At 36.9% G+C, this 24,309-nt stretch overlaps 1 protein-coding gene across 5 annotated transcripts in view; it reads left to right on the forward strand.

Annotated features, from left to right (window-relative positions):
* Positions 1 to 24,309, forward strand: part of ERCC6L2 (ERCC excision repair 6 like 2) — a 113,833-nt gene that overhangs the window by 64,993 nt on the left and 24,531 nt on the right. For all 5 annotated transcript variants that reach the window (XM_072414984.1, XM_072414985.1, XM_072414983.1 and 2 more), the window contains 6 exons: positions 4,137 to 4,232; positions 4,865 to 4,964; positions 5,366 to 5,518; positions 6,283 to 6,363; positions 13,900 to 14,794; positions 16,992 to 17,146. In XM_072414984.1, coding sequence (XP_072271085.1) covers positions 4,137 to 4,232; positions 4,865 to 4,964; positions 5,366 to 5,518; positions 6,283 to 6,363; positions 13,900 to 14,794; positions 16,992 to 17,146 — 1,480 coding nt within the window. The remainder of the gene's footprint in view (positions 1 to 4,136; positions 4,233 to 4,864; positions 4,965 to 5,365; positions 5,519 to 6,282; positions 6,364 to 13,899; positions 14,795 to 16,991; positions 17,147 to 24,309) is intronic.

Consider the following 24,309-nt stretch of genomic DNA (forward strand, 5'->3'; position numbering starts at 1 on the left):
TGTGAAGGTAAATTAAAGGCTGTGTCATGTGACGGGGAGCATGCCACTGATTTAGCTTTATTTTGTTTGACCATAGTACCAAGAGTAGAACTGGTTATATATTTGTACATGGAATGGAACGTCTCTGAGAAGGTACAGAGATCTGCCACTTGTTAATGTGTGGCTCAAGAGAGCAACCAATGGGTGTAAATACAATACTTCGTAAATCAGAATGAAGATCCAATGGTACAATTTGCTTCAACAGGGGAAAAAAATTCCTTCCAGATTCCATGAGGCAATCGGGATTTTCCCCTGGATCAATAGTCACTGGTATTTTTACTTTAAATCCTTAATACCCAGGTATATTTTGTGCTTCCAGAAAAACATCCAGCTTTTTCTTAAAGCAATCTATAGTAGTTGCTCAAACTACTTCCTGAGGGAGCCGATTCCACATTTTCACAGACCTTACAGTGAAGAATCCCTTTCTTATCCAGAGCTTAAACTTCTTTTCCTCCAGACGCAAAGAGTGCCCTCTTGTTCTTTGTAATGATCTCAAAGTGAAAAATGGGAAAGAAGGTTTTCTATATGAACCGTTTATAAATTAATACAGGGTGATCATATCCCCCCTCAAGGGAGAATAGATTCATTTCAGCTAATCTTCCCTCATAGCTGAGCTCCTCCATTGCTTTTATTAGTTTAGTTGCCTTTCTTTGCACTCTATCCAATTCCACAATGTCTTTTTTGTGAACTGGTGCATATTCCGGGTGTGGTCTGACCAATGCTTTGCACCGGTGCAGGATTATGTCTCGTATGACGCATGCACGTTGTTAGCCCCCAAGTGCATAACTTTACATTTATCTGTATTAAATGTCATTTGCCACTTGGTTGCCCAATCAAACAGTAAATCCAGGTCTGCTTGTAGATTACAGACATCCTGTATGGACTTAATTCTATTACGCAGTTTGGTGTCATCTACAAACACAGAAATTGTACTTTTAATCCCAAACTCTATATAATTTATAAAGATGTTAAACAGTAAAGGTCCCAACACTGAACCCTGGGGTACACGACTAATAACCTTAGACCATTCAGAGTATGAATCAATAATTACAACTCTCTGGATGCGGTCTTTAAGCCAGTTCTCTATCCATTTACAGATTGAAATTTCCAAACCTATTGACCCTAACTTGCATATTGCCCGTCGGTGGGGTACAGTGTGAAATGCTTTAGCAAAGTCCAAGTACATTAAATCAACTGCTACTCCACTGTCTACATGTTTACTTACTTCCTTATAAAAATAAAGTAACAATAATAATAAATAAAGTGACAATTTTGGTCTTCTTGAAGCCATGCTGACTATCCTTATAATAATTTTTTCTGGCAGAAACTCCTCTATGTGGTTCTTTATCAAACTCTCTAAGACCTTTCCGACTATGGACGTTAAACTAACCAGTCTATAGTTACCTGGTAATGACTTTTCTCCCTTTTTGAAAATAGGAACCACATTGGCCTTAGGCCAATTCGTAGGTACCTTGCCAGTGACTAAAGAGTCTCTCAAAATCTTGAAATAATGCCTTTGAAATACCCAAGCTCAGCTTTTTGAGGACACCTGGATGTAATCCATCGGGTCCTGGTACTTTGTCAACCCTAATTTTTCCCAACTATTTCTCAATCATCGATTCTGAGCCATTATGACTTATTTAGGCAGTGACATTGCTATTATGAATTTGGACTTGTGTACACTGAGCTAAAAAAAAAGTGTTTAGTAAATCTGCCTTTCTTTATCCCCAGTTACCAACCCAGCAAGATCCTTTAAGGGGCCTACATGCTGAGATCTGATCTTTTGCTATAAATATATTTTAAAAATTTGGGGGGTTTGCTTTACTTTCCTTTGCAATCTGTCTTTCATTTTACATCTTTTGTCATATTATTTATAGTTTTCAAACAATTAAGGTGGTCCTTCATATTCATTTTTCAGGAATGCCCTTTTCATGTTACTTATGGCTTTTTTAACATCAGCTGTGAGCCACATAGGTTTTAATTTTAGCCTCTTAAACTTATTACCCATTGGAATATATTTTCCAGTGTGATTTTGTAGAACAGACTTTAAACATTCCAATTTCTGTTCTGTGTTCTTTGAGAACAATATTGTCTCCCAGTCCAAGTCACAGAGAGCTGCCCTTAATAATGGAAAAATTGCTCTCTTAAAATTAAATGTTTTTATCTTTCCTGTTTTTGCTTCCTGTTTACAGCTTACAATAATTGAAATCATATTATGGTCACTGCTACCCAGATTCTCTTTTATTTGCACATTTGTTATAAGCTCTGCATTGTTAGAAAGAACTAGGTTCAGCAGAGTATCATTTCTAGTTGGGGCTTCTATAAACTGTACCATAAAATTATCTTATAATAAATTCACAAATTTCCTCCCTTTTGCTGTTCCTGTAGTGCCATTACTCCAGTCAATCTCAGGGTGGTTGAAATTTCCTATGATTAAAACAGTTCCACTTTTTGCTGCTTTTTCTATCTGTGCTAGTAGTTCCTTAGCGCCGGGGGGGGGCGGGGGGCTTAAAGCACGGTGGCTTAGGGGTTAGCACTCCGGCCTTTGCATCGCTAGGTCCTAGGTTCGAATCCCAGCCAAGACACTATCTGCATGGAGTTTGCAGGTTCTCCCCGTGCCTGCGTGGGTTTCCCCTGGGTACTTCGGTTTCCTCCCACATCCCAAAAACATGCAGTTAGGTTAATTGGCTTCCCCCTAAATTGGCCTTAGACTACATTATTGACATATGACTATAGTAGGGACATTAGATTGTGAGCTCCTTTGAGGGACAGTTAGTGACATGACAGTGGACTTTGTACAGCGCTGCATAATATGACGGCACTATAAAAATACTGTGTATTAATAATAATTGTGTGTTTTTCATCCCCACATAAGTCATTATTCTCCTCACTCATTAAGGCTTCTAACTCCCCTATTTTGTTTGCAGCTTTTACCATCATTGTTTGCCAATTCCTTTTGTTTTTAAGTACAACTAGTACTACACAATCTAATGTTTGTTTGTAACATGGGAAGCTCCATACATTTATCCATAACCCTCACCCCAACTTTACCCAATCCACTCTCCACTAGTGGCTGACCCCTGACTAACCTTTCTGCCACCTTATTTAACTGTCCCATCCCCCCTGTCCTAGTTTAAATATCTTTCCACCATTCCCCTAAATATTTCCCCTAGCACAGCAGACCCCCTTTCATTTAGGTGCAAACAATCTCTGGCATACAGGTTGTTCCCCAATGAAAAGTCAGCCCAGTGCTCTATGAATCCAAACCCTTCCCTTTTGCACCTCGACTTAAGCCATGCGTTTAGCTGTCTAAGCTCCTCTCAGGTTATTAAACAGGAACAGTACATCAACAATGATCCAGAAAATCAAACAGTAATCTGAAGCCGATGTGTAGATGAAGTTTAAGTACAAATAGAACCAAGGGCAGTTCAAAATGATGCCTATGCTACTCAACAGACACAGGACCCCCCCCCCCCAAAAAAAAAAAAAAAAGTTTATAGTGTTCAGCTGCCTACTCACCCAGGAAATACAGTTGCTCCAAGAATGCTGCTAAATTCACTGTGTGATGCTAAGAAAAGGAGGAGAGGTGTCTGCATATAAAACCTGCATGAAGATCTCTCAGGGGATTCTAGTATAATGATGGAGTGCTCTGGCCACGTGGCCAAGATGGCCGCCACACTCTTTTGCAGTAAAAGAGCACTAACTCCTGGTAGGATAGATGATGCGCTCCATCCCGGGATCCCCTCACCACAAGACAAGCAGAAGAGAGTGACAAGCGCAGGCAGATGGTTGTATCCCCAGGAGGATCGCGTTACCGGGTGAGTATAGCTGTAAAAGCCAGAGCACTGATAAAATGCGGGCACTGTTGTTGGCTCCGCCCCCAGAAGTCTATTTACTATTTTTTAAAGCTTATCTTTAAATTGTGGGCAGCATCCAGAACAAATTCAATAATTTTCTATTTAAACTTTCTATAGAAACCAATGGAAAATCACATTTTGGCTAACAAATGTGATTCCGAAACAAATTATCTTTGTTAGCCGAGGTATCACTGTATAGTTATGTATTTGGTGGTAACTAATTTTCTTGTATTCCTAAAGGGCTGGTGGACTAGGTCTTAATTTTGTTGCAGCAAACATAGTCCTGATCTTTGATCCAACCTGGAATCCAGCAAATGACCTTCAGGCAATTGACAGGTAATTGTGCTTTGTTTGTATGGTTGTACACAGGGAGACAGCAGAGCAAACATGAAAGAGACCTAGTTAAGTTTAAAAATGTTGTTAATGAGTATAATTTAATTTATCAAAAGAAAAAACACAAAGTATTTTTTTTTTTTACTTTTTTTGTGTTTCCACCTGCAGTATTTTAACTTTTTTGAGAAGGCCTCCATATTGTTACACATTTTTTTATTAATAATTTTAGGCAGTTTATAAAGTGCCAGTGTATTACACTGTACATTAAATAGGGCTTGCAAATGATTGAACAGATACCAACAATGACACAGCAAAAGGAGTGTACCCTGTGTAAAAGAGCTTACAATCCTAAGAAAATGGGATCCTTGCCTCTGACTACCCTGTTCTTTAAACATACAAAACTGTATTGGTGGCTGTTTCTGAATCTCTATGGCTATATTTAGTGTGAATACAACAGTGTGGTTACTTAACAGCGATTGCGGGTTTATCTGTATAGTAATGCAGATTTTTACATTTTGTGTAAAGGTCAAATTTGTAAGATAATGAAAAGGGAAGAAGTAACATACTCACGGCTTAAAACATAATAGTGTGTTGCAGAATCATAAGTAGATATCATGATTTTTATTGCTTTCCAGGGCCTATCGAATTGGACAGTGCAGGGATGTGAAAGTATTTAGACTCATATCCCTGGGCACTGTGGAAGAAATGATCTATTTGAGGCAGGTTTACAAACAGGTAAGACTCCATGTGACAAAATGCACTCAGCCATATAAATATGTATGTATATGTGTGTGTATATATATATATATATATATATATATATATATATATATATATATATTCTGGTTGAAAACAAACATCATATTAATTTATATTCAAAACATTTTCCTTGCATTGAGTAAATCTTTCTATTTGCTTTAAAAGAAGGAAACAAACTTGTTCAGTGTTGCCTACTAGCTACTTAGTTTACTAGTAAACAGAAATCATTTTTGCATTTGTTAGTGATAAACACCTGACAGATGCACATTATCCTGTTAGCACTTTTAGAATCATAAACCACATATGTTTGTCCCTTTTTGTTGTGACTTTTGTGATCTGCAGATGTTTGCCCACAGCTTCTGATATTTTTTTATTAGCAACTTCACTGTGTGGTGGTTGGAAGTGAAAATGCCAAACGTTATTTTGAAGCTGTCCAAGGATCAAGAGAGCACCAAGGCGAATTATTTGGTGTCCACAATCTGTTCAAACTGAGAACTCAGGGAACATGTCTGACGAGAGATATTTTAGAGGTTTGTTGTTTTTTAACTTTTAAATTTTTATGTACCTCATGTTGCACTTGTAGTATATTTTTATTGATCAGGCTTAACTTCACAAATCTCTTGCAGCTCAAAAAAAAACTTTCTATTATTAAAATGATTATTATTACACAGAATTTATATAGCGCAGGCATATTACGCAGCCCTTTACAAAGTCCATAGACATGTCACTCATTTTAAAAGTGTTTAACCCTTTATGGACACATAGAAGTCTCATTGACACAGGGGAGCTTCAAAATCTTCAAAATCGTGTTACTCATTTGGTATGCTCATGACTTTAATACTAGGTGTTTGTGCAATTTAACCTCATAGACTCCACCAATTTCACAAACCATTTCTACATCCTTTAACAGAATGGAAGGTATTGTGCAAGTGCTTTAGTGAAATACCAATGCTAGCAACATGACTGCCTGACTGATTTTAATATATTTTTGTCATCATCCATTGTTGCAGTCTTTGATACCTTAAAAGTGATTCCATAAGGAATTCTGGGATGCACTATGTAATGAGATATGATGCAGGTCTATTGGATACTGGTAAAAACATGTTTTTGGTCCCTTTCCCCCACTTTTGATTTTTGTCATAGTCCTCCGTGTTAGAACTACATGCTTTAAACAAACTAGATAAAGAAGCCCCCTTATTTTCAAAACAAACCAGGACTATTAATATTATTTTGCCTTTAGCCCAATGCATACTGTTTAATACACATTACATTTTTCTTACAAATATTGTCACAGCGTGAAGGTAAAGTTGAAGCAGGAATCAGGAGTACAACCATGCACCCTAGTCAGCAGTCAGTAGCAAGTGGCACAAACACAGTGAGTATGTTTTAAAATTTTATTTAATACAAAGAATAATGGTAAATTTGTGGAGAAAATGTTAACCTATTCAAAATATATGGCACTTGTTTCTTTCAATGATTTAAAGTTCTTATAAAGGTTTGAAGAGATGTATTTAAATGTTATAATAGCTCCATGATTTTTACTAGTCATAGCCATAACAGTTCTGTTGCACCTCTCACTCATGATTATGATGTGTCCCCATCACAAGCTAAATATACACTTATATACCCAAAAGAAATTAAAACAGATGATAAAATTACCATCTCTGTCTACTAATTAACTCTCTGACAGCTTTGCAGATGCGAGTATATTTGTCTAGATTTTATGTATGTACAAAATTTTACCCCCTCACCCAAGTGACTAATTTACATAGAAAAACTGGATCCCACTGGCATAGTTTGCTGGTTGGAAAACATGCATCTATATGTATAACATGCATCTATCTTATCCTACATTCCTCACCTTCCTTTAAAAGGATTTAATCAGAGAGAGTGCCAGTGACGGAAAACCTCTCTCTCAGTCCACACCCCTGCGTGCACTGTTACCCCTGACAACCGCGGGTATGATTCTGCTTCTTTAATACTGTCTGTGTCACTCGTTGCCACACCAGACAGGGATGTCCCAGAAATCACAATGTTTATAGTAGGGTTTTCGGGTTAGCAAGTTACACTATTTCCACTTAGAGCATTCAGAGATTCAGCTTACGCTTTTTATAGTGTTAAATAAGTAAAAACATACAAAACCAGTGCATAAACAAATACAGAAAAATAAAGACTAATCAAAGAAGAATAGCAGAACAATAGCAACAGCGTAAAATAAAAGGGAAAACTGAAATAATACTTGGGTAGAGTTGGTTTACCTTGGTCTAAGTTGCTGTGTTAATTCCAAATTATTAGTTAGTCACTGGGCTCCCTGCAGTGCTCAATGTATCAGTACTATTGTCCTTAACAACAAGATGGTATCAATGAGAGCTTACTCTGCTAGGCGTACATGGCTTTTTCTATGCCAGCCACAAAGGTGAGACTAATAGGACCATCCAATGACAGCAGGGTGGGGGCTGTCTGATAGGCTGTGTCTACATGGATTATGATGCTCTGTGCACACTTCCAAAATGCCCTTGTTCTAACCATTAATAATATTTATTGAGTACAGGTTTTATGAACTGCCAACCCCAAGATTATTAATCACCATAAAATACAGAGTTCACAGAGACCACACTAGGCATGTCTGGAACTTGTCGTTCATCAGAACAGGCTAAATATGGTTTCCAGGCTTTCCTGAGGCCTAGGAGACTAGTCCTGGTCTCTAAATGCTCACTATAATGAACTGGCTATAAATTAGCCAACAACTATTTTATACAGAATGGTATACTGGAAATATAAATATTAATACATGGGTTTCAGAATACAGCTCAGAGCTACTAGCAGGTCACTCTACTAGCATCATCTGGAGACACAAAACTCCAACTTTTACAATGGGTGTTGTAAACTAGGGGGTCTGGAAGGATGCTGGTTGTCAGATACAGAAATATCTGATAAGCGGAAATTTATGACCCTGGTCTGTTATAATTCAAACAAAGAACCTAAAAAAGAGAGACAATTTTACATTCAAGGAGAGATCAGAAATTATATTATCCCAATACCACAGTGTCTAATAATAAAACTAATAATAAATAAATGTCCAAGCTGAGTAGAAATGTAACAAGTAATTTAACACAGAAAAGCCAATCATTATTGCTTTCCCAAAAGTAAAAGTACATGTATATTTAAACATTACTAATAAATAAAGTAGGGAAGGATTAAACCTGTCTGTTTATTGTTTGCAGTCAAATGATCTTCTTCTTCTAGAGACACAACAGAAAGTTAGTGGAAATCTCTACAAGGTGAAGGGTATTATCCACTTGTTACTAGAACAGGTGTCCACAGTAGTAGATTTACCCTCACCTCTAGTTCCAGTGACAACTGTAAAATGACATAATTTTGTATGCTTTGCAAAGTACGTCTTTACTGATTTCTCCTATGAGGGGTACAGCCTGATCAAGATCAATAAACGGACAAAGACTAGACAAAAATACATTTATTTACAATGGACAGTTTAGTATAGTGCAAGGGTGCTCAACCTTCAACCCGTGGATCTTTCAGATCTGGCCCTCTTCTCATTCCTTCCCTGTTCTCTCTGCTCGTTGTCTTTCGGGGGATGGGGCGTACACACCTCCTATGTTTCTCAATCGAGATTGTGCTGCCAAGAGAGGGAGTTGCTCCCCGCCCACCTTGTACTGTGATATTATCGCAGCATTAAGCTGTGTCTGTATTCATGTAGCTTTCATTATCCCCATGTATAAACCTTCATATCTCCTTCACCGATTGCACTAGGAGCTTAAAACAAACCATCTGCACATAACTTGCCAGATACAGGGTCACAAGCAAAAATTCTAACAATGATAAGGGATATTTTCACATTAAGTGGGGCTATTTCAAGACCAGGGTCCCCCAATTCAGTTTGCATGTTGGGGACATGCAAACCTAATCTCATGGCAATGAACATTAGGGTACTGCCAATTGTCTGTGCACTGTGGAGTCCCTTAATGTTCACAAAACTTCAAGGCTGCATTCAGGTTGGCAGTAAGGTTACAATTCAGTTACCTCTTCCTCGTGCAATGAAACCTTGGCTTGGGGGAGACGCTCAGTACTGCTCACTGCTGTTTGCAGTCAAATCTACAGACACTGCGGTGCAGAGGACTGAGCGGTTGGCAAGCTACACATAGCTGGACACTTACATTCTGTAAACCCTAATTTCTCTGGAACAGAGGGATATAGGAAACTCCTTTTGTCCCCCCCCCCCCCCCTTACCTCTTCCTCATGCCATGAAATCCTGGCTTGGGGGAGACGCTCAGTACTGCTCACTGCTGCACCGCTTTCTGCAGTCAAATCTACAGACACTGCGGTGCAAGGGACTGAGCAGTTGGCGAGCTACACATAGCTGGACACTTACATTCTGTAAACCCCAATTTCTCTGGAACAGAGGGATATAGGAAACTTCTTTTGTCCCCCCTTCCCCAATAAAATGTTATACACATCATATCATGCCTAACCTGTCACACATAGCTATACCCTTATTTTCTATGAAATCAAAATATTCTGTAAGAAAAGGGAAATCTGACTGCAAGTGCAGGACTCTTGTGGCTAACTCCCCCTAAAATTTCATCACAATGGCGCCATCACAAGGTACGAAAAACTATATACCGGCCATACCGTGCTACCCTGTCACACATAGGTGGCCACTTACCTCTTGTGAGCCCCAATTTCACTTTAACAGTAGAGGAAGCGAAATGTAGAATAAACTTTTGTTGCTATCTCCCCTACACCAAAATTTTATCACTCCAACCGTACCATGGTTCCCTGTCACATATAAAAAAGTCTGCTTATGTTCTTATGAATCCTAATTTCTCCTGAGAGGGGAGCTGTTAAAGTTTATTAAAATGTATGATAAGTGTGGGACTGCAGCACCATAACAAGATAAGGAAAACTTTACCTATCATACCGTGCCATCCTGTCACACAAATCTGGCCGCTTCCCTTCTGTAAACCCTAATTTCTTAGGACCAGGGAGATGAAGGGCACTGAAGATGTAGTAGTTATTACATGTACCCCTTGGCTATCTGTGACATGAATTGCATTTCTCTGGAACAGTCTATTGCAGAGATTCCTGATAAGTAATCTTTTATTTGGTGCATGTATGTTACGGTAGCTAGAAACATTTCAGTTTAATTTTATTTTAAATTAAAACTATTTTACCGCAAGTTTTATCCCAATGTCAACAGCGGTCCCCCGGTTATAAAATGTTGGGCACCACTGGTATAGTGCATAATAGATTTTAGGCAAATATTACATTCATGTCATTTGTAGATCTTTTGGTAAAGATAATAATAAACTTCTTTAAAAACTGACTTTTCTTTATCACATATCTGTTATATGTATTCTATTTTTTTTACTTTTGCCTTTTTATTACATATACTACTAAATTATAAATGGTAATTAGCAGCCATCTTTTCATGATGTAAACTTGAATCCCAACAAATAAATGCCAACTTTAAATTCCAATTTTGTGTGTGTCAATCTAAAAGTTGTCTTTCATGGTAAATTGGTAAAAAGAGCTTTGTTTTCTCTGTTTTACATTTTTTTAATTTTAGGTGTGTGCTTTGTTAAATCTTAGTGCAAAATTTTTTGTAAATCAGTTAGGTTTCCCACACTTATTGTTGTACTCTAGCTCTTTTCCTCACTCTAAACCTTGACTTTAGTGGTTTCACAGGGCCTGTTCGCTCAAATTAACATACTCATGATTCAGTCATGTTATTCTTTTTTTATATAAATAACATTATTGCTTTCAATTGCATTTATTATTTTAGCACACAAAAAGTCTACTCCAAAAAAACTAAAATAAAGGTGAGAATCAAAGAACCTTTTTAATTGACTGTTGTTACTAGATTAAGAAGTTTATAATGAGTTTTAGTGATGTAATTCCTCACGCTTTGTTAAACTCACATAAACTTTACTCTGGTGCTGTGCTTGGTACAATTATTCTTCAGGGAATATGTTTTGTATATGTCTTTCATGCTTCGAAAGAGTGGTACTTTGTTTTACTGCTTCAAGAGCTGAGTGACCTGAAGCATATTGCTGTTAGCATTGAATCCCCTTTACTACAATTGCCTCTGTTCCAAACAGTCCTCAAATTCTTCACTGTTTAAAACATTATAAAATGTGTCTGTTATTACTTATCAGTATGATGTCTGGCTTCGAAGTCACTGAAACTTTGGCTCAGCCCTGCTGTATGTTTTTCTTACAAATATCTTGATTATGTAGTGTGGCCTTTGCTTGTTGTTTAGTTTTAAAAGTCATGTAACTTAAAAAGTTGCAAGGGCACATGCAGAATTAATTATTCCATGCTATAAATCACTCAAACTACTTGCCAGGGAGCTTGAATGGATGAAAAGCCCTTTATGCTCAGAAGCAACAATTTGTATAGCTTTTTGTATATAGGACAGTTTCTGCTAGATGTAATTGTTTCTAGGTATATTTATGTTGACATATTAAATATACATTAAAATCCATTTAGACAGAGATGATGGAATTTGTGGTGCATTCCATTTAGCAGATTAAACATTCTTTGCAAATGATTTTTTTTTTTCTATAGAAAATATACAGATTCCATGCAAGCAAAATTATTTCCATTTCCAGGATTACAGAAATGGGTTTTTGTACTTGTTAAAACTGGTTATATTTTTATTTCTTAGTTTGTTGCAAATAGATAGGAACTCTATGAAAATGACATGAACAATAGATATTCCACACCAGCCTTTCTCTACCTTTTTAATATGGGGGGAACCCTTGAAATAACCTTTAGGTTATCAGGGAACCCCCTACTATAATTACTATATCACAGTACATTAGTGTGGTGGTTAGTGGGAAGAATGTCACCTTTACAGATAGCCAAAATGATCATTGGTATCACATAAACAAGTGTGGGAGGCACATATTGCTCATTTCCAAGGGAACCCCTATCAAAATGAGGAGGAACCGTGGTTGAGAAACACAGTTCTACACTTATGTTTAGAATGTAGATATGTACTTTACATTTTTACATGGACCAATGACATACATTATTCTATAGTCTGGCTATGTAAGTAAACACAAGTACATTTTTACAAGCATACTAGAAAAAGTTTTTAAGACTAATAAAGGAGTTTTTCTTGGGAAATAAGGAGATACCTTGAGTGTGTTATGCTGTGTTGTATGTTTAGAAATGTATCTTTATTAGAACTGATGTTGTGTTAAAAGTCATGAGCTTTAGATTGTTTAAGATTGTTTTGGAATAAAGTATTTTTGTTAAATGCCATGTAATGTTTTATTTTGTAGGATGCATTGAGCTATAGTTGGCCAAACTGTACCTCAGCATGAGTAATTTTGTGATCCTGTAGGACGCAGTGGGATGCAGGTGTGCTGGAGAGATATAATTCTGTGTTAAGAATGTTTATTAACCTAGCGGATCAGCAGATTTGGGAGGGAGAGGGAGGTTGGTGATGCATTCTGGGAGAACTAATAAAGTCTTTGGGAACATCTTTTCTATTGTCTCTTTTTTATGGTTTCTGTTGTGCATAGATTTTATTGTAAGAACTGTCTTTCTTACCAAGTGAGAATCTTGTGTTCTGGGAGGTATTCTTTAGGATGCTAGTTGCTGGATTGAGGGAGTGTCTGGTTTTGATATACCTTAAGTGACTGTTGCATTTCCTTTTGTACACTTTGAGAAAAGTACCTCAGATGAGATTTGATGTGCTTGGGATTTTATTACCATGCCAGTATCACCATGTCAATACCAAAAGCACTACATTGATATGAGCAGTAATCGGAGATTGGACTAAATCGTCACCCTTTAAGTCCAAGTCGAGCCCCAAGTCATTGACAGCAAGTCAAGTCTCAAGTCACCAAGAATTCTTCCCAAGTTAAGTCACATCATTTATCAAGTCACTTGCAAGTCGTACTTAGTGAGGCTTCTGTAACACCACCTTCCTCCCCGTCCCCTTCATCTGTTAGAGGAAAAAGCTGTGGTTTTAAAATGCAAAGAAAGCGGGAGGAAGGCAGTGTTACAGAAGCCTCACTGCCTTCCTTCCCACCTTTCTTGCATTCTAAGTACACATCTTTTTCCTCTGACAGCTGAAAGGGATGGGGAGGAAGGCGATGTTGCAGAAGCCTCACTACCTTTCTTCCCATCCCCTTCAGCTGTCAGCAGAAAAAGCAAGTCGCATGTTGAGTTGCAAGTCGATGGGCAAAACCCCCAAGTAGAGTTGCAAGTTGTTCGTTAGGCGACAAGTCAGACTCGAGTCCAAGATTTAGAAATACATGTTGATATATTAACCTCTACCCATTCAGAAACTGGTAAAAATAGTTAAAGATGTAATAAAGGAAACCTTAATACACAGTTCAGACCTGGTGTGAAAAGATTTGCAGAACTGCTTCAGCACAGTGCCTATTACATCTGATTGCCCCTAATAACTGTATAGCCCTTTCCATACAAAAGCTCTGCATTACATTTAGTTAACCACCTAAACCTAGCTAGTTTTCCCTTTATGTTTATGGTGCCTTAAAATATTTTATAGTATAGAACTTAACCTAAAGCTGACCTTTTTGGTAATTAAAATTAAAGCTATGATAGCAGTTTTACTGGCATGGATAATGAGTTTCTCTGGAATTCTCCCAGAGATCTCTATACTTTCCCAGTTTTCCAGGCATATGACAATAGGATTTCATATTCGTCAATGTAAAGGTTTATGGCAAACCTGTCCATACTAATTTAATGATCTTACTCTGCTTGAACATGTAATTTCTCAAACAAATGTAAAATATAAATGGATGTGCTGCATACTGTTGTTGCTTAGTTAATTGAATCTGTGTTGTAATTTTGCTTTAAAAAATTACATTTGTTTGAGACTCAATCATATGTACTGGTTTTCTGCTTGCAGGATAGAAGTATAGAGAATGACGAGAAGAATCCTAAATCTGATCATCATAAGGAGGGCTTTGATTTCAGTAGTGATAGTAATGATGAAATAATTATTGATTCAAGAAGAAAAAGTAAGATCTCTGCGGGTGCAGGCAATGTTAAACAGCTTACCTTACAGCAATGTGGTTTTTTGAGATTGCTTGATAGAGCATTTTGTGATCAAGACAAGAAATGTGACCTTCCAGAAAGCCCCCCAAATGAAATTGGCTCAAAAGCTACAGGAAACATTAATTTGGGTCTAAATATATCATCCGACCCAGATAAGAATGCAGACCCAGTGGTACAAAACAAAGGACAGGTTTCAGAAGCTGTCATGGAAACTAATAGTAGCTCTGATGAAAGTGATATTGTTTATCCCACACAAGCCGATAAAGGAAATGTATCTATAAAATCTTCCGTTAGTACAAGATCTATACCACAATCTGATGAATCAATTTGCTCAGATTTTGAATGTGAAATTCCTAAAAGAAAAATGAGGAACTTAGTGGACTGTGGCAGTGACTATATAAGTGATGAGTCTGATGACATTGCAGTACCATCTGCATCTAGCGTTTCAAAACAAAGAAACACTTTATGTACCAGCAGCAAATTTGATACAGAGAGAATTTCACAAACAATAGGTGCTTTTTCTTCATCTGAGGATGATGACCTTCATGACAAGAAAATGTATTATCATCCAGAACAAACAGGCAAAACCACAAAAAAAAACAAAGATTCAAATTCAAAAAAATCAACAAAAACATTTAAGTCATTAGTTCATATGAAATACTCAAGAAAAAGTATGGATGAAAATGCTACTGAGAATAGATTTGTCGGTCAAAAAGACAATCTTGGGTCTCTGGACAGAATTTTAGGTAAGTGCTTTAAAGTCAGATAAATAGGCTAAGAAACTATTATTTTACACTTTATTTTCTTGTATATATAAGCTGTCTGAAAATACATACATATTATACATCGTGTACTTATATAATATGTCTGAAAATACTTCCTGGCAGTGGGCGGTAATAGCAGGGAAGAGTGATCTCCTGCCCAACAATTAAATCAAAGGTCCAGCAGTGCAGAAGAGAGGGTGCTCCTCTGCAAAACCTTTAATGTAATTGTTGAACAAGAATTCACACTACCTCAATAGTGTAGCTGGTGTTGGCTGCTAACTGAATGCCCTCAAAAAAAGAACTTGGAGCTTTACTAATTTGAGTTCTGGTTCACCTTGTGTCATTATTAGGTGTAGTAATGTGGCCAGAGCCAGACAATGACCGCTGTCATTATCCAGCACCGGGATTGGCTAAACAATAACAAGAGCTCAGCCAGTAGCATCTCATGTTGTTGAAATTAACAGCTGGGGACAGCTGTCCCTGGGTGTCCTCTTGCATGATTTGCTAAGTGAGTGTAAATGATGATAAAGCTAGGGTCATTGTTTAAATTGTTAGCAAAAGACATTTATCCCTGGCTAACTCAATACATTCTGCAGTTGAAAACAGCTAATGCAGGATCAGTTGTTGTAGGATATTCTATTTGGACATAAAGGTTAATATTATTGTCCTATTCATTTGGATATTCTTTTTGCTTTTTGCCGGCGAATCGGATTAGACGACGATCGTTGACCATCGTTCGTGTGTACGATCGTTCATTGATCGTCCATGGTCTGAGCATGCGTGATGAATGAACGTTCCTGTGGTGCACGTAACTTCCTGTATCGTTCAAACGATCGCATCTATTGTGTGTACAATATCTACGAACGATCGTGTCGTTATCTGTATGTACAGGATCGGTGCTATACGATCGTTCGCAGATATCGTGCAGGGTCGTTCGTTTACCAACGATAATAATTGGAAGTGTGTACGTAGCTTTAGGGTGTGGTGCAATGTAAACAATTCTCCCAGAGCATCAATTTAAAACAAAGGAAAATTTTATTTAAAGCAGAAGTAAACCCAAAACTAATCCAAACCAAAAAATCACACTTACCTATAATCCCGCAGATCAGTCGATCCTATTCTTATATTGGGTCCTGCGTCGTCCTGGTATACGTGTTCAGCCCAGGGCAGAGGGAGCGCAAGGCGTCCACATCTTCTCCTCTCTTTTTCCGTGTTCTTTTTCCTTCATCACCTGAAAAAACTTGCCGATCCTACTGCCCATTAATTAATGATCGCCTAGGCAATTGAGAACTAAGGGGGCTAAGCTGCCCCCCCTTTTTTTTTTTTTTTTTTTTTTTTTTATAAAATGGTGTTGCACTAACAAACAAAATTTTTACTTTAAATAAAAGGGTTTACCCTTTTATGTAAAGTAAAAATTCGAAGTTTAGGTATGCTTTAATTATTTTAAGGAATACTATGCACCCCTGTACTCCTTTTCCAAGGTGATAAGGCAGATATCAGGGAGCTTTTTTAATAAAGGACGCTTTCAAATTACAATAAACTCTTCGCCAACGGACCCCCACAACACTGGGTTCACGTTGTGGGTATGAGGCTCCCCCCAACGATGGCGCTTGCCACCGTTGGAGGGAGAGGTCGGGTTTTTGGCAAAAAGGAAGGGTGTTAAGTGTTTTTGCCTCTTTGCTTTAGCAAACCAGATTCCAGAGCACCTTCTACCTTGCACACAATTGTTCCTAAAATAACAATACTAAACTACATCTTTTACCTGTCACTTTCACCTCAGTCCATTCGGTGTCACTCTTGCATTGCTCACCTGTCTCTCCAGCTCTTGTTTTTATGACTTGTCACATAAATTAATGTTCATTTTATTTATTCAATAACTTGATAACTTGTACTCATGTTTTTATTTGATTTTCATTTGTAATTCATATTGTTTTGAATGTTAGCAATGGTGGCCACATTTTGTGACCTGAGTTTATACTCAGGTCAATGAATCTTTTTTTTTTTTAGATAAAAGTAGGTTTTTAGATAAAAGTAGGTATCTTGGTTTATATTCAAGTATGTGTACATATTTATGGACTGTTACCTGTCCAGGGATTTGTAAGTCTATGTGTGATCCTGTCCTCAACTAACACGTTGCAGACTAAATTAAAATTAAAATTATTATGTATTACATTTTCAGATGGTGTTGCTGAAGTTGCTTACATGCATTCAAATCAAAATGTGACTGGTTCAAGCACAGCTGAGAATCACATGAGCCACTGGGCAGTGCGGGATGTATTTGAATTCAAGCAGTTCTCCCAACTCCCTGCCAATAAGGTTTCCAATGTTCTGGAGGTAAGGAGACTATTGGTTGTAGGGTGTATTTTCTAATTTTTTTATAATATTTGCTAAGTTGTGGAAGTTATGGTTTCCTATATTGAACCAACACATGAGGGCCCTTTTCAGCTTCCCAGCATCCATTATGAAGATTGATGTGGAATCCAACAGCAAGTTTATCTTGTTTTTACTTTGGGCAGTTTAACATATTTCAATTTTAAATTGTTTACCTATTTAGAATTCTGTGTGTGTGTTGGGGGGGGGGGGGTCCAATGTTTTTCTTGTCCGAAAGCTGATCTTTGGGCAGATATTAAAACATAAAATAATTAAGATTGTAGTAATTAATACAAACAATAAATACAATGTTTACATTACATTTTTATGCACTTAGTATCTTTTTTCAAGCATAAGTTCTGTCCTTGGAGCAAACACTCCAACAAAAATTAACTTCTTTGTTAATTACTAACTTCCTCACAGTATACTTCATTGATATCCGATACATCACTGACTAGAAAATGCTACCTGCTTGGCCCTCCTTCCGCCCTACATTTTTCATCTGTGAGTGTATGGTGACTTAGCTCCATGGATTCAGTGGTGACCATGGATCACTTGAAGGTGGCATTTGCTATTGGACTATGATAATCTATCTTTCTTTACTCCTGATGAAGTGGAATTAGATGATCTGCGAAATGTGTTGAGTTTTAGAGTGTTTGCTCCAAGGACAAAACTTATGCTTGAAAAACCTGTTTCTGTTTTTGTCCAACAGATGGACATCAATATATATGTTTTTTGCCAATAAAATAATGTTTTATGTAGTTGTGTAAATGTGCTTATCAATTTTAAATGTGTTGATGTAAAGATGTGTTGATGTAAAAAAGATATGCCATTAAAATACCTTAATTTCTTAAGGTATTTCTTAAGGTAAAATTGGTTATCACAAACAGAGAAGTGGCATTCTTATTTTGAATGTGACTTACAGCTGCCTCTTATTAATTTTTTTAATGGACTCAAAAGCTACATCTGGCCTATTTGGAACATGTGATATATTTAGATTGACTTATCTAAAACTAAGCAGATAATAATATCTGTTTTGTCTGTGTACTGTGATATAACTTTACATCCTGAACTGCATTCAGGTACAGTTGTAAAGCTGTGGCACGTTGTGGAAAGGTTAATAGAAAGTTGCTTTGGCTTTAAACTATTAAGGAATGGTTTAAAGAGCAGAACTGCAGCTTTTAACTATGGGGTTCTGCAAAGCCAGTCTCAAAGTAGCCATTTGCTTGTGTGTCTGCTTTTATATCTATAGCTGTGCAATAAATTGACAATTATTGGCAGAGGAAACCATAAGTAAGTATTAAACCTTTCTTTTTAGGCAACATCTGTTTTTAGGAAAATCCTAGTACAAAATGCCTCCACATGTTTAATACCATGGCAGTGCAAGTTTTTAATTTGGTTCGTACACAGTTTGTGGGAGAGTAAGGTGATATACCAACATTCTGAGATGACCAATAAAATTCTTAGGATTGCCTTTGAAATATACTTTCATAAAAACAAATATAGAGGTATAATGGGCCAAGTTTTGCTGCCCAAATACACTACAGACTTCTTTTTTTTTTCTTTTTTTAGGTTGCTCGCAAGTGCTTTTTTAAAAAAATGGGTTTACTTGGCATGTACTCCACTCAAGCTAGCAAGCTAAAGCTAACACAGTTGTAGCAATTACGGTTTAATTTATCTCTGCTCCTGATGTTGCATTTTACAAAACTGAAAGAGTCTCAGTACTCATTTGAAAGTACAATGTACTCTCTGGCCAGGCCTTAGCCTCTTTGTTTTTACTTATACAGAGTAGATGAGAACATGGTGTTAGAACAAAGTTTCAACAGAATATTTAGGTGTGTGCCAGAGGTGCAGGATTTTGGAATTAAAAAAAAAGGATCTGAATCTATCCCAAGTTAGTATTACATTACTGTTTCAATATACAGGTCTTCTGGCCACAACTTCAGTAGTGTACCCACTGGTTACAAGCAGCTTTTTTCAATCAATTGCAAGATTTTTAGTTTTAGGTTTAGATAAAGTTTTGCTGAAAAGAAATGTACAAAGACAACCAGTCAATTCAGGATTAGTCACCATGGCAACTGAAATGTGACTAAGACAGAGGTTGCTGTGCTCTCTGTTTCCTACCATATGTCATGTGCAAACTCCAAAGCAAACGCTCCAGCCAAAATATAGACAGTATCAGCACTATGAAATCATATGAATATTTTTTATAAATTGTTACAAGTATTGCACTAAAAAAGAACTTAATCCCTCAAACTAGATGACAGATGCTTGGCTCCCTTACGGGAGTCAGACAGAAGCATGACACAATTCTTTGTAGTAAAACCTGGACTATTGGTGAACACCCTCCTTATGTTATTGCAGCGTGGTGTAAAATAAGGCACTAAGCTTTCTGTCAGCAATATGTGTGTCTAGAAGCTCTAAGTTCTCTGCGTACACACAGGATCACTTTCCTAACTTTCTGAAATTAAAGGCATTCTATTTGATATAAATAATTTCAGCTTTTTTACATCGAGTACAGCAGAGGCACACGTTTTTGGCTCTCAAAGAGCAACGTTGATTGACCAGATTAAAGGCCTGTGGTGTCCTGGCTTGTAATTTTGAGTCAATTGATCCATCTGCATCACCTATTTGTTGCACAGCACTTCATAATATGTTTCAGCTAATGGCCTTATGGTTTGGCTCCACCTAAGCCAGTCTCTCTTTGGTAGAGCCCTTTCTGGTTACAGAGGAGGGCTTGTCTCCGGTCAGTCCCCCAAAGTAAATGCAGCCACCCGAATTCGGCTGGGTGGCCTCAGTATTTGGAAGCTTTTCCCCTGTGAGGAGCATAATGCCCCAGGGTGTTCAGGTAAAGAGGCCCTAATCCCTTTAGGGACAGGACCTTGTAAAGTGCCTGGTGCATTTTTTGTGGTACTCATTTGTACACTCACTTTTTTTTTTTGCACCAGATGTTTAAGTTTAATTCGCCCTTGGTTTCACGGGTGTGCTTCATACATCATGGACCTTAAAAAAAAAAAAAAAAACTCATAATATGTCTGCTCTTTAATATTGCTATTATTATTAATATTAATATCAAGAAAAAGAAAAAGTGCCAACATATTACACAGTGCCTTACATAATTAGGGCTTGCAAATTAAGGGCAGATACAATAACACAAGAGAAAGGAGGACCCTGCCCAAAAGAGCTTACAATCTAAGAGATAAACTAAAGATGCTAATCAATGACCTAGTTTGAAGTAGGGACCCTTTTAGTGAAGAGGAAAAAACAAAAAAGAGTAAAGGACAAGTTACTAGTTTTGTCAGAGGTCTCTCTGCACATCAAAAACTAGTAGTCAACTAGTAGTCAGGTGCAACAGTGCCTTAGATCTCTCACTACAGATACAGGAATGCCTTACACTTACATATTAGGAAGTGCTCTACTATTTTTTGCAGACGAATTGTAGCAAAAAAGGTATATTGTAACAAATGTTAATTTTTGCTATATGGTCAATGCTATACAGTAAATGGCTGTACCATAATTTAATGTAATGGATATATGTAGGATATATTTATGCTATGTATAGCTGAATCCCTAATGGATTGCAACTGATACTCTCATTTATGAATATTTTTAGTGTGGGTCTCTATATCCTCAGAGGAAGCCAAATGTGCGAAACATGTGGGTAAATGAGAAAAATCCTTACCATTCTTAAACATTACAGTATGTGACATGTGAATGCTGGCCTTTTGTTATATGTATATTAATTTATTTTTGTGATGTGATTTTTTGCTTTTTTCTGTTTTGAATATATATGTTAAATTTTATTGAAATTAAAAGTTACTTTTTTATCTGCTATAACATTTTGTCAAAAAAAACTTCTCTTTGTTCTCTTCTCTCCAAAATTTGAAAATATATGAAGCTTGGCAAGAAGACATACACAAGACATATAGGGCTAAATACACACGTGCAATAATTGTCGTTGGAAAGGATCTTTCACGATCCTTTCCAACGACTGCACGATGCATGAAAGAGTGCTGTACATAAAGCACTGTTCTGCTCAATGGAGATGGGAGGGGGGGAAAATGACCAAGTGGCACTTCACTTCTATTATGATCGTTCTTCGTCCATCGTCCGTGGATCTGCCAGGACAGTCGTTCGAATGATAGACAACGAGCGCTGTACACACGCAAGATTCTCGGCCAATATTGGCCCTGAGCTGATTATCAGACGAGAATCATTACACATGTGTACGTAGGCTAACTGTATTTATTGATCATTCCTTTTCTGGTATCTCTCCCCCTTTGTTGATTTTGAAAGAGATCCTACTATATTCACAAGAAAAAAACTTTAGTGTTCCAATATTTTTATTGAGTTTTTATGAAATAAGACATATATACAAACAATTTTTCACTTAAACATATTTTTAAAATCAAATCTATACATTACCAATCCTGAGTCATGACACATTACTTATACATTTTACTAGACAAATATTAGAACCACATCCCTTAACATATTCTAAATTCATAAAGTTTGTGAATATAACCAAATGTACTTCTATTTCCTTACATAAATGAAGAAAAAGGAACAAAAATATATTTCATGCTTCCGTTTTTTTTAAATCCCTCCACAAAAACCTATAAATTCTGTGTGAAGTCTCCCCATTTACCTCCTTTTCTACCCCTCCTTCTCCTTACCTCCATACACTCCCTCTCTTTGTCATTAAATATCAAATTTAGTGCATTCTTCATTACCTGTGATCTAAATTCAAATTTAAATTTCATATATCTATCTAAATTATTTAAATAAAGAGTACAAGAAAACCCCTTATGAATTTTACCAAAATATTAATACATGTACACCTATATTGAGAATAACCATCAATACCACACATGGTAAGGACAAACACAACAAGAAACATTAGGAAAACAAAAACACAAAGGGGAGGGGGAGGCGGGGCGGTCATAGACTGCAACACTGATTCTCTGTCAAGTTTTACCTAAATATTCATGATAATAGAAGAATATCTCCTCCAAGGATCCCAGATCTTATCACATTTGGCCATTGTATTTTAAAGGATATGTGTCATCTTATCATTTACCATAATCCAGTCCATTTTAATGTTAAATAGACTCATTTTAATTGCGGATGATTTACAGGATTTACCTAATGTGATCTGAGCAGCTAATACCATCATCCTTAAAAGTTTCAGAGAGGACTTTGGGGTTACTAAGTCACATCTGCTGAGTGGTGCATATCTTACTCCAAAATGTTTGAGCCACTGGACATATCCACCATATATGAAATAATGTGCCCAAGCTTGAGATTTAGAGCGGTTAACTTGAAGGCCTGATATTCCTGCAAAGTTATCTAGAGTTCTAAACAGATTAGGTAAAGTGGTATTAGGAGAGGATATGTACATTAAAATACATCTGCATACAGTGCACATTTATGCTTCTTCGTACCACACCAGATTCCTTGAATATCCGGGTGGGCACGAATCGTTATCGCCAAAAGCGCTATCACTAGAGCAAATAAAAGAGGCGAAAGAGAACACCCTTGCCTTGTTCCTCTTTTGATATGAATGCTAGTAGAGAGCAAACCTCCTAGCGAAATATTCACTTTCAGCTTATCATATAATGCTCTCAATATTTTAAAAAAATAGTTACCAAATCCCATCACCGACAGTACCTCAAACATATATGGCCAGGAAACACAAAAGCCTTTTGTAAATCAATAGCAAGTAACATCGCCTCCCTCTTTTTTCCACTATCCCAATTAGTATGTAATACCTTTATTAAATCTATAGTGGGTCGTGTTTGATCAGAAGCCTGTCTACATGGAATGAACCCTACCTGGTCCAGACGGATAAATGTTCCCAAAAAGGAGCTCATACAGGTCGAAAGAATTTTTGCCATTAATTTCAAATCACAATTGATTAATGATATTGGTCTATAATTAGCTACATCAGCAGTATCGTTTCCTGGTTTTGGAATTACACTAATAAATGCACAATTGGCTTCCAGAGGATGAGGATTGCCCTCTAATAGATAATTACAAAAATCCACTAAATGCTGCATCAATTGTGTGATGAAGGATTTATAATAAATATATGAAAAACCATCTGGACCAGGAGCGCTGCTAATTTTCAAACCCTTCAATGGTTTGAGGATTTCATCACCCGGTATAGGTTTATCCATAAGATCCACATATTCAGGTTTTAGCTTTGGAAGCTTTTTCTCTAAAAAAAAAAAAAGCTTCCTTACACGCCTGAGATTTATTTTGTTGATTCCCATAAAGTGAGGAATAGAATTCCTCAAAGGCCTTTAAAATTTTCTCTGGGTTTTGAGTAAGCTTCCCTTCTTTTGTTTTAATCTTAGGGAGTGTATACATTTTGGGTCTAGGGTTCAGTTTATTAGCTAATACCTTTTCTGGCTTATCTCCCCACCTATATAATTTATGGGCCGACCATCTCAAGGATTTCTCCGCCCTCGAAGTCAATAACAAATTGAGTTCATTTTGCTTTGCTTCAATTTAGGAACTAGAAATAGATTTTGAATTGGATTTATGACACCCTAGTAAGGAATAATATTCTTTCATCTTTGACTCTAATAAATTCTCCTCTTACATATGCCTTATGAGCTTCCCAATTGTTAGCTGGGGAAGTATCCCCTGGTAAATTAAAAGTAAAATATTCAGAGATCAGGCATCCAAGCTCCGCCTTAATCTCTGGGTCAGATAATAGATTCTCATTTAGCCTTCAACGAAATCCAGATTGCACAGTTTGAATTAAATTCACCATAACAGGGTCATGATCTGACCTTGGTACTGAGGTGATTTTTGCTTTAAATACCAAAGAAATTGAATTACAATGAGTGAATATATGATCAATTTGGGAATATTGATTATGAGTAACCAAAAAGTACTTTTAGTCACTTTCTGAAGAATTCAATTAATGCCTGATATCGATAAGATCATATTTTTTAAATAATTCAGGCAACTTATAACTCTTTTTAGGTGGATACTGATAGTTTTGGTTTATTAGTTTTGTCCAAAACTTGATCCAAGGCTAAATTAGAATCCCCCAACAATATAAGCATTCCCTGTGCAAAGGAATCCAGTTTATGCAACAATGAAATAAAAAATGC

Source organism: Pyxicephalus adspersus, chromosome 6, assembly GCF_032062135.1.
Source record: "Pyxicephalus adspersus chromosome 6, UCB_Pads_2.0, whole genome shotgun sequence".
Lineage (NCBI taxonomy): Eukaryota > Metazoa > Chordata > Amphibia > Anura > Pyxicephalidae > Pyxicephalus > Pyxicephalus adspersus.